This window comes from Pelobates fuscus, chromosome 11 (assembly GCF_036172605.1).
Source record: "Pelobates fuscus isolate aPelFus1 chromosome 11, aPelFus1.pri, whole genome shotgun sequence".
In the NCBI taxonomy this organism is placed as follows: Eukaryota; Metazoa; Chordata; class Amphibia; order Anura; family Pelobatidae; genus Pelobates; species Pelobates fuscus.
Window position 1 is genome coordinate 69,067,631 of NC_086327.1, and position 15,643 is coordinate 69,083,273.

Here is a 15,643-nt window from a genome sequence, read left to right on the forward strand (position 1 = left end):
TAAACAGATTCAAAGTGCACATTGGCTGCTTAGAGGCTTTGTAAATCTCTGCGGAATATATTGGCGCTTTATAGATGTTAACAATAATATTGAAAGGCAACATGCTAACTTTATATACTCAGAATTATTGCACTTTGTAAATTAAACATATGTGGTTATCATTATCCTTATTTATTTGTAATTTTTTAGTGACCGTATATGTCAGTTTTGTTCAACATTTGTGTACCACAGAGCTTTGCATATTGTCTGAAAGTGTTTGCCATTTACTACAGTTACAATCAAGTGTAAACTATTGCATCTGCAGAGCATAGATAATAATGTAAGATACAGTATGAAGAAATTAAATACATATCTGGTGAAAAGCCAAAAGGAATATTTATTCTTTGATGAAAATAATAAGTAGTATACCTGTAATTAAAGGGAATATATATATATATATATATATATATATATATATATATATATATATATATCCATTTCTCTCCATTTTTTTTTATATATATATATAATAAAAAATGGAGAGAAAACAAATTCACATTATAGAGAACAAAGATGAAATAAAAAAATAAGTGATGTCTGGACATGCCCAGGATTGAACTCTCTTCATTAAATGCCTCACTAATCCTTTTACTCAAACACAGTTGAGCGATTGAGAAGAGGCTGTCCCTTGTCCTCTGATGCAAGAGTCACCTAAGAGTTTATAAAAGAAGGACATCTATTTCCCATCTTCAATTTTGAGAAGGAAAAAAAGTAACATTTACAGATACTGTTAGTAAAGAAGGACAGAGAAAGAATTAGCACACACAATTAACCTCACCATGGGGAACAGTAAGAGTGGAGCTCTCTCCAAAGAAATTCTTGATGATTTGAAAATGAACACAAAGTATTCAGAAGAAGAACTTTTTAAGTGGTATGAAAGTTTTAAAAAGCAATGTCCAGATGGAAAGATTTCCCGAACAGAATTTGAGAAGATCTATACCAATTTTTTCCCCAACTCGGACCCCAAGACATACGCCAGGCATGTTTTCCGTAGTTTTGATACCAATGATGACGGCACATTGGACTTCCGAGAGTACATCATTGCACTTCACCTTACCTCATCTGGAAAAACTAGCCTCAAGTTAGAGTGGGCATTTTCCTTGTTTGATGTTGACAGAAATGGTGAAGTCAGTAAAGTTGAAGTTCTTGAAATTATTACAGTAAGTAACCATTTTTATTCTAGAGGCCTTTTCTGCAATATATGTTAACCATGTAAATTTAAAAACAAACTAAAACTGCACATACATCACAGGTGACATTACTTAGCTTACTTGCTGTTGGAATAGGGATTTGTAAAATAGGTAATAATACGGTACTTAGGTACAGACACATCTTTGTTGTCTAGGGGATGGATAGTATTTTATTTGACGTTCATGGAAATAATAGACTTGGCTTGATTCTTCTGTTCTTGTGTTGAGTTCTGTGGAACAGCAAAGCAGGATGCTTCATGAGATTTCACACAATAGGAAACTTCACAGTATGAATGTCTTCAATTTGTAACTCACAGAAACAGCACAGAGGTTTATAGACATAATTATTTAATTACACCAATGTGACAAAATTATAATACACAAAAACTACATTACTTATATAGCCTGGTATGTGTTGCATAAATCTCTGAGATTATGGATGACTTAGTATTTGGTCCATTTCAATAAATCCCAATATAATTGTATTTGTTCTGTGTCCCACACTTTCCACAGTTCACATTTTATTATATATACATAGTATATATAATATAAATTACTCCAGAATCCAAACAAGTATTTTTTTTTACCTAATACAGGGCCTCTGCTGTTTTTATTTTGTACATTATGTTTTGAAGGTTATTTTTTAATTGACATATTTAGGAAAATAAATTAACATTATAATCTTAAGGACACATTGCAAAATACTTATACTCATCTCAAGTCATATGCGAGCTGAGAGATCACAGTTCACAAATACTCACATCACACTTCATACATAACAAGCAAGCAAACACACGCATATAACATGTTACACTTAAATCACAGACACATATGTTCCTTTCTTTTGTAACAATCAATATCCATCTGGCAGCTAATATTGGCAATGACTTGCAGAAACAGGCCAAAGAAAAACGATTTTGATAGATTTTCCCTAGCTCTATGGTAGCCTCACAAAGGTCTGTGTGTGTGTAGGTGTTCATGTTTGGATGTGTATAATTGTATTTTGTTATTTCTTTGGGTAATCATGTTTACATATCGTGTATTGCATGATTGACAACACCATAGAACTTTTAATAGCACTGACATTCTCATCTAAACATATTTATCTAAAGGATTGTTGTTATCTATCATGATGATAATTCCACCTTACTTGTGCAATGCCATGCTCCCATATCCAAATTAGAATACACAGTGTATTACATTTCAGATCATATTTCTTTGTGTTTTCTGCTGCTTTTTGATTAATTTAAAACTATAGTTGAGGCTTGGATCGATAAAAATTAAAGACTCTACCTAAAGAGATTGATTTTGAATACATTTCAGTCACCATGATGTGGAGACTCTTTTTTTTTTGTAAAGAAGAATATTTTGCAAAAGGTTTAGTAAAGTTATGGAAATAGATGACAAATTAGCTAAATCTTTCATCTTCTACACATTGAGCAAATTGAAAGTCTCTCTCTCTCTAAAAACACACACACACACGTACGTATATATATATATGTGTGTATGTATGTATATATATATATATATATAAAAACACACATTATAGTGACTCATGTATATGGTTCTGAAGACATTATAACAAACAGTGAGATTTCATAAGTATCATTTTTATACACAGTTGTATGCTGTTTAAATCACATGATAAAGGCTATGAATTTAGCGTTAGAGCTAAATCTAGTATTTGAGTTAATTTAATCTTAGGGCTTTACCACAACCTACCATATCTTGCCCAGGGCAGCAGCTGCAATTTGCAGTTGCCGCCATTTTAATACAGCCCTCTACCTATAATGATATGATGACAGAGGATCTGCAGAAACAGAATCCTAATGTTTCTATCTCCTCAGATCCTTTCTCACTTTATCATTATTGGGCGAGAGCTGAGTCAAAATGGTAGCAGTTTTAAAACATGCTGCCTCAAGGGAGGCTAACTAGACTGAGCAATGTTTGTACGGGTGATGTCCCTACCATGTAATATGAGTTTGAAAACACAATCTCCACATTGGATTACATGTGTGTGTTTGTATGCACTCATGCACTTAATATGTAGCACATATCTGGCATCCATATGTTTCCACATTATTTGTAACTCTTTCCTGAACCCTTCCTCAGATATTAACCATACGTCACTCTCATGTCTTGGATTGTATCAATATGAATAGTCAATTGTAGTTAGGGAGTAGGCTTTTTCCTGTAAAAGTAAAATCAGTTGAAAATCAGTATTCTATTTCCTTAAACATTGAAATTCACAAGCATGGTTTTTTATTGAAATACATTTCATTCTAACTGTAGAAATATAATCACAATGAAAGCTAGAATTAAATGTAAGATGAATATTACAACGTTGATCAATTACCATTCACATTTTATCTTTTTATGGATTAACAGCAACATATGCAACATTTTACAACCCATTTTCCTACTTTCAGGAAAGGTGCAATGATTTTTTCCTTCACAGGTACAGATATATTTTGCCCCTACCTTCTTGCAACCATCACACACACACACATACACACAATGTCAGGTACACACACACACAGTCATACACCTGCACAATGTCCACAATGTCAGGTACTCACACATGGTCACACACACACACACACACACAGTGTTAGAGACATACACTCTGTTAGACACATATACAAATATGCCCACTTTCAGACAAACATGCTTAAATGGACAGCAAATGCACAGACACATACACAGTCAGACAAGCACACCCAGAGACACACACACAGAAAAAAAACACACAGATGCAAACACAATGTCAAACATAGAGACTTGCACAACACACACACTGTCTAATACACAGACTGTTAGAAATACAAACAGTCATATACACATTCTCTCACAGACAGGCATCCACATTCACACATACATTCTCAAACACACACACACTGAAAAAGATTTTTATTAATATTGTTTGTATTGTATTGGTTTGTTATTCTTTTTAGATCCATCCAACCTCCCTACCTTTGCTAGAGCTGAGGTGTATCCTTTCCCTGGGGTCCAGTAGGGAGATGCTCTAATCTTCATGTATTGCCTGCACAATTCCCTTACATGCCCAGTAGAAATGCCCGGGTGGCATTCCAGCTCCCAGAATCACTATAGGGCATGCAAGGAAGCTGTGCAGGATATGGGATAGGTTTAATCCAACATGCAGAATAAAGCCACACAGGACCAGGACAAGGAGACAAGTAGATAAGAGGAAGGAAAAATAATAATATGGAATAGGAATGTCAAGAAAGAAGCAGAGGTCAAGAACTATAGAGGTACACAGAATTGATAAACTATCCAAGTTCAGGGATACAGAATTGAAAATAGTCAAAACAAGCCAAGATCAATAAATCAGGAATTAGAAATAAATAAAAAAAATGGGCTTTGGGAAAACCAGATAGGAAACCATAACAGGGCACTGAACAGATGTAAACTCAAGTATTTACAGGCTACAACCCCAAAACATGAGTGTGTGTTGGGATCGATGTAATAACATCATAATAGGGGTAGAGCTACAGCATCTGCTGTCATAAACACTGGCAGAGGTGTTGGAGGGTTTTAAAATGTGCGTGTGTTGCCTACTTTGGGAAGTAGGGGCACCAGGTGTGTGGCGTAGCCTTACTGTGAACTGTGTTACTGTGAATTTTTCATGTAATTAACCCCTTAACACCGCAGCCAAATGTACAAGTTGTGAACGAAACAAAATGTAAACAAAACCTGGCATTTGCGCTATATGTCTGTCCAACCGTAATTCACCTCTTTCATATTAAATGCACCCCCCCTTATTATATATCATTTTATTCAGGGGAAACAGGGCTTTCATTTAATATCAAATATTTAGCTATGAAACATAATTTAATATGAAAAAAATGGGAGAAAATAAGATTTGTTTATTTTTTTTAGTTCTACATTTTAACTGTCAATGTCATAATACTGTTTGCTTTTACTGCAATAAAATACACATATTTGTATTCAGCAAAGTCTCACGTGTAAAACAGTACCCCCTATGTACAGGTTTTATGGTGTTTTGGGAAGTTACAGGGTCAAATATAGCGTGTTACATTTTAAATTGAAATTCGCCAGATTGGTTACGTTGCCTTTGAGACTGTATAGTAGTCCAGGAAATAAATGTACACCCATAATGGCATACCATTTGCAATAGTAGACGACCCAAGGTATTGCAAATAAGGGATGTCCAGTCTTTTTTAGTAGCCATTTGGTCACAAACACTGGCCAAAGTTAGCGTTAATATTTGTTTGTGTGTGAAAAATGCAAAAAACGCCAAATTTGGCCAGTGTTTGTGACTAAGTGGCTACTAAAAAAGACTGGACATACCCCATTTGCAATACCTTGGGTTGTCTACTATTGCAAATAGTATGCCATCATAGGGGTAATTTTCATTCTTGGGCTACCATAGGGTCATAAAGGCAACGTAAGCAAACTGGCGAATTTTAATGTGAAAAAAATGAAACACAAGCCTTATATTTGACGCTGTAATTTTTGAAAACACCATAAAACCTGTACATGAGGGGTACTGTTGTACTCGGGAGACTTCCCTGAACACAAATATTTGTGTTTCAAAACAGTAAAAAGTATTGCAGCAATAATATCGTCCGTGCAAGTGCTGTTTGTGCGTGAAAAATGCAAAAAACGTCACTTTTACTGGCGATATCATCGTTGTAATACATTTTACTGTTTTGAAACACTAATATTTGTGTTCAGCGAAGTCTCCCGAGTAAAACAGTACCCCCCATGTACAGGTTTTATGGTGTCTTGGAAAGTTATAGGGTTAAATATAGTGCTAGCAAATTAAATTCCCTATACTTTCGGCATGGGTGGTCAGGCAGGTCCCGCTAATTGTAATTAATTAGGATACCTAATTATGTAAAATTATTACATAAATATATGTGTAGAATTAATATATGTATATATACATATGTGTATATATACATATATATATATATATATATGTAATTTTTTTAAAATATTTTTATTTATATATAGGTATATATATAGTGATATATACGTATATATTTATGTATATAGATATATATATTATTTAGTTCTACATGTATTTTGATATAAATATATATATATTAATATCACAATACAGTTAGAACGAAATAAAACACATCTATATCTTTTTTTATATTTTATTTTTAATTATTTTTTTTATTTTATTTTTTTACGTATTTACATATTTTTTTAATATTATTTATAAATATATATATAACAATAATTATATATATATATATATAATCAGTATCAGTCTACGTGTAATTTGATATTAATATATATATATAATTATATATATTAATATTAAAATACACCTAGACAGTGTATGTGTGTGTGTATATGTGTATATATATACTTAGATCATATATATATAATATATATATATATATATATATATATGATCTAAGTATATATATATTTTTTTTACACTTTTAACATTATTTTATTTGATTTTCAGCCAGCAGGGGGACCAACTGTCATTACAGTTAGTCCCCCTGCTGGCATTGCTGCAGCCAGCTATCCCGGCCATGTGATTGTGAGGTCCTCGCAAGGACCTCACTCTCACATGACCGGGAGGGACCGGAGGAGGAAGAACTGGCGCGGGGGGGCTCCCTGGGAGTCCCCCCAACCGCGATCGCCGGCGTGGGACCGCCGGCGACCGGGTAAGTTACTAAAAACCGGAGGGCGTACTATTACGTCCTGCGGCGTTTAGAGCCGCTTTTAAAAGGACGTAATAGTACGCCCTCCGGTCATAAGGGGTTAATACAAAATAATTAGCAACTGTGAATGCTTAGCAATATATAAATAATGCCTTACCTGCCAATCTTTAAAGGGGTATGTCACTGGAAAATACACCATTGAATAAAAGATTAAAATCATTCATACATTTTGTTAACCTTATTTGTGTGATGCTTCATGCTTTTAAATTTGTAATAAAGATTTAGCTAGTTATGTCACAATGCTTCTCATTCTAGGCAAAGAAAGAACAAACATTGTAAATTAAAGGGACACTATAGTCACCAGAACAACTACAGCTTATTGAATTTGTTCTGGTGAGTAGAATCATTACCTTCAGACTTTTTACTGTAAACACTGTCTTTTCAGAGAAAATGCAATGTTTACATTACAGCCTAGTGATAACTTCACTGGCCACTCCTCAGATTGCCGTTAGAGATCCTTCCTGGGTCATGGCTGCCTAAAATGCATCCAAACATTAAGTATCTCCTCCCTCTGCATGCAGACACTGAACTTTCCTCATAGAAATTCATTGATTAAATTCATCTCTATGAGGAGATGCTGATTGGCCAGGGCTGTTTGAATTGTGCTGGCTCTGCCCCTGATCTGCCTCCTTGTCAGCCAATCCTATGGGGAAGCACTGTGATTGGATCAGGCTACCACTTCTGATGATGTCAGCAGACTGCTTGTTTTTCTGAGACAAACAGCATGCAGAGTTACAGCTTCAGGCTTGAATACAGTGAGATTGTTATTATATTTATGGAGGCATGTGGGGCCCAGGGGGGCTAGATTGTGGTTTTAACACTATAGGATCAGGAATACATGTTTGTGTTCCTGACCCTATTGTGATTCTTTAAGAAGAGTAGAAATGTAACTTTCATTTCTTTGCTTTTTTGTATCCTTCTATATGCTGACTGCAAAGTGAAAAGATACAGAGCTTATATCACAGAACACTAAGATGGAGGCACCCATTTGCAAGATAAAGTGGTGTGGATTTCTACATTTCATTTTATTTTTCACTCCTTACAAATACATATTTGATAAATATAGGATTCATAAACATAATAGTAATAATCTTGGGAAGTTATATTTTTACTTTACCCTCATCACGATTATGTATGTAACATCTTTTTATACTATAAATGTTTGGAGTATTTTATTATAATATTAGTATAGAAATAGTAATAACAAAACAGCATACACGTCAATCACAATCCAGATTTAGCTTTTGGTAGAAGATATGTGTAAGACCAGAGCAGTAGTTTAGTCAAAAAGGGTTAATGTATTTATTGACCTTTTACAAATGATTGATCATGCATTTCTTAACCCCTTAAGGACGGTGGGTGTGCTCACTCATTCCTGGGCTACCTTACAGTCTCAATGGCAACGTAACCAATCTGGCGAATTTCAATGTGAAAAAACTGAAAAATTGAACATGCTATATTTGACCCTGTAACTTCCCAAAAGACCATAAAACCTGTACATAGGGGGTACTGTTTTACATGTGAGACATTGCTGAATACAAATATGTGTATTTTATTGTAGTAAAAGCAAACAGTATTATGACATTCACAGTTAAAATGTCACGTAGAACTAAAAAAGTTTTCAAAATTCTTATTTTCTCCCATTTTTTTAAATATTTTATTCATATTAAATTATGTTTTATACCTAAATATTTGATGTTAAATGAAAGGCCTGTTTCCCCTGAATAAAATTATATATAATAAGTGTGGGTGCACATAATATGAAAGCCTGAACAGACATATAGTGCAAATTCAAGTGTTTTTTGGACTTGAGTCTGTGTGTGTAGTCTGAGCTTGGGCACCAACAGTACATAATGTTCTACCCACTGTAGTGTTTATGGTGCCCTATCACCCTCCCAGAGTAAGGAGTCAAACTGCTTGCACAACAGTAGAAGTTAAATGTGTCCCCTGAGCTAAGCCTGTGCTGTAGTGGTTATGGTGCTTGTAGTATTCCTTTAACTTTACAACACATACAATACAAATGTTGCAAAAGATATCTATTGGCATGATAAGGACTAATTATTTAGTGTGTGTTAGAATAACATGTTATGTCCTCCTCCCTAAATGTATTGATTGTCTGAAGACACTAATGAGAGACTGAGCAACTAATAATGTCAAAACATGAAAACATTTTGAAACAAATGCTTTATTTTATGGATATAGATCTCTCAGACATACTTCATCTGCTCTAACAAGGGATTTCACATCACGTATTGGCTTTGCCTGGACATCCTAAATGACAGACATGCCTGTCTTCTGCAGTTGTTATAGGATAACAGCATCAGGGATGAAGTCTTTAAAGTGATTTTGTTTCCATAATATTTGCAGGTGTACGGTTATTAACAGTATATGATGTCAAATTGGGTTAGGGGTCAGAATCAGATTTCAAGGGTAGAGTATAGTGCACCATCTTTGAACTGCTCCTGCCACCAAAGGGAATACGTAAGCATAATATCAAAAAATCCTGGGGAGTGACAGTTCTTTTTTTAAGTCTCTTTGATGAGATAAAACACAAGACCAAATCTGTTTGCAGCTTGTCAGTTTGTTTTAAGCTGTGCTTAAGTAAAAGATTGGATTTTAAGGAAGCAGTCCAGCATCCTGGGATTCATTTGGTGTACAGCCTTTTTACTCTGATTAGCAAGAATGCTGAGACAAAAAGCAAAATAAATACTAATGGCAAGGTACAGATGGTGCAAAGTAGGATTACATTGTGGAGCAAATCAACCACGTAAATGAAGTGCTTAAGCAGATGGCTAAGCAGATAAGATTAAAAAAGAAACAAAAATTGAGAACTCTCCGTTCTAATTGTATTACTGTGGTCTGTGCTGGCTGAGGATTATATCTTTTAAGATCACAGACCAAGTGTAAAAGAGCAGCTCGAGTTAAAGTACTAGCCTTGAAAAGAGCCTAGACTATCTGGGTATACAATTATAAGATGTCAGGGCTGGTAATGTTATAATTTCACAATATATGATTTTTCGGATCCAATAATCTACCTGAGGTCATACGTTGTGAAATTATAATTCACAGTCTAGAATTAGATGTAAAAAACAGATAAAATGTGTATCTTGTGATACCTTTCTTATTGGACTAACAGAATTTTTTAATGACAACCTTTCGGGAGAACCTCCCTTTCTCAAGTCGCAAGCATTTCTGAGCAAAGGTGACACATAGAATTCAAAGTTGAGTTGTGATACAGCGGTAAAAGCGACATGAGTGCAGATAAGATATAGGTTTGATAGAAAATAGACACCATTCTCGCAGACGGTCATAAATATCCTGTGTGAAGATCACAGAGTGAGGGGGGAGAGAGAAAAAAAAACAAGCAAACAGTGCAGAAGATGATGCTAGAAAATTCTGTGAGTCCAATAAAAAAAGTGTATCACAAGACACCAACTTCAGCTGTTTTTCACAACCGCATCACCAGACCAACACGGCCACAACCTCTACTTGAACAATATATATGAACATTGGCTTAAATATGCAGAAGGTAGCTGTTAGTGGAAAATGTTCAAGCATGACAGAAGTGATAAGTGGCGTGCCTCAAGGTTCTTTCTTTAATTTGTTTATTATTAGTCTTGCATGGGCTTTGAAAGCTGTGTGTTATTTCTTTTGCAGATGATACACAACTAGGTTATGTAAAAAAGTGTGAGCATCATATTACTTCTCTGCAAACGGTTTTGGATACATTAGGGTAGAGCTTCCCAAACTTTTATGGGCCGAGACACACAGTAATTTTTTGAGACCCACTTGCTTTTAATGCATATTTTAAAAATGTAACACCATGGCAATCAGCTTTAGAGGCATACAATTGGCACACCATGGCAATTAGTTTTAGAGGCATAAGATTGACATACCATGGCAATCAGTTTTAGAGGCATACAATTGGCACACTATAGCAATCTGCTTTAGATGCATACAATTGGCACACCATAGCAATCAGTTTTAGAGGCATAAAATTGGCACACCATGGCAATCAGTTTTAGAGGCATACAGTTGGCACACCATGGCAATCTGCTTTAGATGCATACAATTTGCACACCATGGCAATCAGTTTTAGAGGCATACAATTGGCCTACCATGGCAATCAGCTGTAGAGGCATACAATTGGCACACCATGGCAATCTGCTTTACAGGCATACAATTGGAACATTATGGCAGATTTGGATGCATAAAATTGGCACACCATGGCAATCAGCTTTAGACGCATTAAAAAGGTACATCATGGCAATCAGTTTTAGATGTATAAACTTGGCACATCATGGCAACTTTAGGTGCATAAAATTGGCAATCAGTTTTAGAGGCTTACAATTGGCACACCATGGCAACAGTTTTAGAGACATACAACTGCTTACTCACAGACTCAGTCAGAATCAGAAGTGCTGTGTCCTGCTCTTTCATCCAGGCACCTCACGTTGATTATCCCAGTGGTGGAATTAATGTAGAGGGCCCTGGTGCAAGTATGTTTTCTGGGCCCCCCTCTAGAGCCAGTGTGGCCAAAAGGTAGATCTCCATCTGTTGGAGAACTTCAACAATGCTCTGCCAGCAGGGGATCTACCATTTGCGCATCATTGCAGGGTTACATTTGTGAGCAGTATTTGAGCTTTTGAATGTAAGCATGTTTTTGTATTAGTATATGTGTGCATGTATGGGTGTATTTGTATGTACTGTTGCCATTGGAATGTAGTAGTGTATTTGTATGTAATGTTTGCGTCTGAATGCAGGGGTGTTTCTATGTAGTGTAGGACTTTAAATGCAGGTGTGCTTTTTGTGTGTAGTGTTGGCGTTTGAATGAAGGGGTGTTTGTATATAATTTTAGTATTTTTATGCAGGGGTGTGTTTGTATGTAATGTTTGCATTTGATTGCAGTGCATGTGTAGTGGATGCAGTGTGTGTGTGTGTAGTGGATACAGTGTGTGTTTATATTGTGTATATAAAATAAACATATACACAATGTGTGTTTTTGTATGGAATATTTCTGCAGTGTATACACATACACACACATACAGAGACACACACAGACACACACACATGTGGGGGGAAGGGAGAGAAGGGGGTTACAGTGTGGGGAGAGGGGCAGGGAGAGAAGGGGTTACAGTGTGTGGAGAGGGGCAGGAAGAGAAGGGGTTACAGTGCGGGGAGGAGGGCAGGGAGTCAAGCGTTTACAGTGTGGGGAGGGGGCAGGGAGAGAAGGGGTTACAGTGTGGGGGGGCAGGGAGTGAAGGGGTTACAGTGTGGGGGCAGAGAGAGAGGGGGTTACAGTAGGGGAAGGGGGGCAGGAGGAGAAGGGGTTACAGTGTTTGAGGGGGCAGGGAGAGAAGGGGTTACAGTGTGGCGGGGCAGGGAAAAAGGGGGGGCAGAGTCTGGGTCCTACCTTTATTAAATTCCTTGGATCGTGCTGACCCACACATCCAGGGCAGCCGGGGACTCGAGAGTCAGGCAGGTCCATGACCACAGGCCCGACACCGGCAGGATACCCGGCGGCTTGCCCTGTATGCAGCCGGGCTTCCTCCAAACAGTCTGCCCAGCACCTCCGGTCTGCAGCTCCGTCGTGTGCAGAGTTGAAGACCATGTAATAAAAGTCTTGTGAACTCCCAGAGTGTTGCCATGGTAACGCTCTGGGTGCTCACAAGACTTTTATCACACGGTCTTCAGCTCTGCACCCGGCAGAGCTGCAGACCGGAGGTGCTGGGCAGACTGTTTGGAGGAAGCCTGGTGGCATACAGGGCAAGCCGCCGGGTCCCCTGCCGGTGTCGGGCCTGCTACATTGGACCGAGGGCCCAACTAATCAGTATGCCTGACTCCCGAGTCCCCGGCGGCCCTGGATGTGTGGGTCACCACGACCCACTGGGAATTGCCCTGTGACCCACACTTTGGGAACCGCTGCATTAGGGGCCTGGGTGTGCAAGTGGATAGTGAAGTTTAAGTCAATGAGATCCAAGACTCCCCCGAGAATTGTATTTTTTCCAGTTCCTTTAAATCTCACCTCTTGATATGTTAGATACCTTTTGTACTCCATCCTTCCAAATGAGAAATGCCTTGTTCAAAACCATAATCATCTAGAAACATGGGAGATGATACCTTTTTTTCACAAATTAATGAACTCCAAAAGCAGAGTGTTCAATGATTATACTGTACAATTTTTGGGTTGCAGAAATAGAAATGAGTGTGTGTGACTGGCTCTCATGCAAGGTACCTGCTCCCTTTTATTTCTCCCTTGTCTTGACTACACCTTTAAACAACTTGAGCCTTCAATATATTAACTGCCCCCTTGCAGCTCAAAGTGTATATTTCCTTAGATACATCTTTCCAGCCTTCCAACAAACTCACAGAGTACAGTAATTTATTAAACACTGGATTTTTTCCAAATGGATATAATTTTGTAAAATAGGCTATATTCTAACTATAATGTTTGCATTTGATTGCAGTGCATGTGTAGTGGATGCAGTGTGTGTGTGTGTGGTGGATACAGTGTGTGTTTATATTGTGTATATAAAATAAACATATACACAATGTGTGTTTTTGTATGGAATATTTGTGCAGTGTATACACATACACACACATACAGAGACACACACAGACACACACACATGTGGGGGGAAGGGAGAGAAGGGGGTTACAGTGTGGGGAGAGGGGCAGGGAGAGAAGGGGTTACAGTGTGTGGAGAGGGGCAGGAAGAGAAGGGGTTACAGTGCGGGGAGGAGGGCAGGGAGTCAAGCGTTTACAGTGTGGGGAGGGGGCAGGGAGAGAAGGGGTTACAGTGTGGGGGGGCAGGGAGTGAAGGGGTTACAGTGTGGGGGCAGAGAGAGAGGGGGTTACAGTAGGGGAAGGGGGGCAGGAGGAGAAGGGGTTACAGTGTTTGAGGGGGCAGGGAGTGAAGGGGTTACAGTGGGAGGGGGGCAGGGAGAGAAGGGGTTACAGTGTGGCGGGGCAGGGAAAAAGGGGGGGCAGAGTCTGGGTCCTACCTTTATTAAATTCCTTGGATCGTGCTGACCCACACATCCAGGGCAGCAGGGGACTCGAGAGTCAGGCAGGTCCATGACCACAGGCCCGACACCGGCAGGATACCCGGCGGCTTGCCCTGTATGCAGCCGGGCTTCCTCCAAACAGTCTGCCCAGCACCTCCGGTCTGCAGCTCCGTCGTGTGCAGAGTTGAAGACCATGTAATAAAAGTCTTGTGAACTCCCAGAGTGTTGCCATGGTAACGCTCTGGGTGCTCACAAGACTTTTATCACACGGTCTTCAGCTCTGCACCCGGCAGAGCTGCAGACCGGAGGTGCTGGGCAGACTGTTTGGAGGAAGCCTGGTGGCATACAGGGCAAGCCGCCGGGTCCCCTGCCGGTGTCGGGCCTGCTACATTGGACCGAGGGCCCAACTAATCAGTATGCCTGACTCCCGAGTCCCCGGCGGATCCTGGATGTGTGGGTCACCACGACCCACTGGGAATTGCCCTGTGACCCACACTTTGGGAACCGCTGCATTAGGGGCCTGGGTGTGCAAGTGGATAGTGAAGTTTAAGTCAATGAGATCCAAGACTCCCCCGAGAATTGTATTTTTTCCAGTTCCTTTAAATCTCACCATACTGACCCCCATTGGCTGTTTTTAAACATGTTTAATGTGCCTTGCTTGCTAGCCAGCTACCACATAATTAAACCGTGTCCTGACAAAGGTTTTTAACCAGCAGCCAACGGGTAAATAGTTTTGATTGAAACTATTGAAATAGTTTGGTTGAAATCTAGACAAAATTCAGGCTAATTTTGAGCATTGTTTTCAAAATCCAGACATTGTAAAATTGTGTGAACAATGTCTGGATTTTGTATTCAGAAAGGCCCTACATAGCACAAAATCATTTTGCCCTAATTTGGATTTTGAATAACCTTGTCAATATAACATGGCTCGGAATACCTCTTAAGTAGAGATCTCGCGAACATAAAATTTCTGTTCGCGAACTTCCGCAAATGTTCGTGAACGGGCGAACTGGGCGAACCGCCATAGATTTCAATAGGCAGGCGAATTTTAAAACCCACAGGGACTCTTTCTGGCCACAATAGTGATGGAAAAGTTGTTTCAAGGGGACTAACACCTGGACTGTGGCATGCCGGAGGGGGATCCATGGCAAAACTCCCATGGAAAATTACATAGTTGATGCAGAGTCTGGTTTTAATCCATAAAGGGCATAAATCACCTAACATTCATAAATTGTTTGGAATAACCTGCTTTAAAACATCAGGTATGATGTTGTATCGATCAGGTAGTGTAAGGGTTATGCCCGCTTCACAGTGACAGACCAAACTCCCCGTTTAACGCACCGCAAACAGTCCATTTGCACAACCGCAAACTCCCCATTTGCACAAGGTTGGATTCCGTTCCTTGTCCTCACTGATGTCATTGAAGGTCTCTTCCTCCACCCAGCCACGTACAACACCAAGGGTCCCTGAAAGGTGACAACAAGTTCCCTGGCACGCCTGCTGTGTTTGGTCTTCCACCTCCTCAAAGCCACCTTTCTCCTCTGACTCCTCTTCTTCAGACTCCTCTCTCTGCGTTGCTTCTCACAAATTTTTTGAATGCCTCAGACTCCACCAGACTCCACCAGCTTGTATGGTAAAAGCTGGCGGGCTAAGAGTTCAGACAAGCCAGCTGTCA

General features: G+C 38.8%; 1 protein-coding gene across 1 annotated transcript in view; it reads left to right on the top strand.

The window, feature by feature from the left end:
* The first annotated feature begins 651 nt into the window (after positions 1-651).
* The window catches only part of LOC134577953 (visinin-like), a 145,127-nt gene continuing 130,135 nt past the window's right edge, over positions 652-15,643 (top strand). The window contains exon 1 of the mRNA XM_063436899.1: positions 652-1,199. Coding sequence (XP_063292969.1) covers positions 819-1,199 — 381 coding nt within the window. The 5' untranslated portion in view covers positions 652-818. The remainder of the gene's footprint in view (positions 1,200-15,643) is intronic.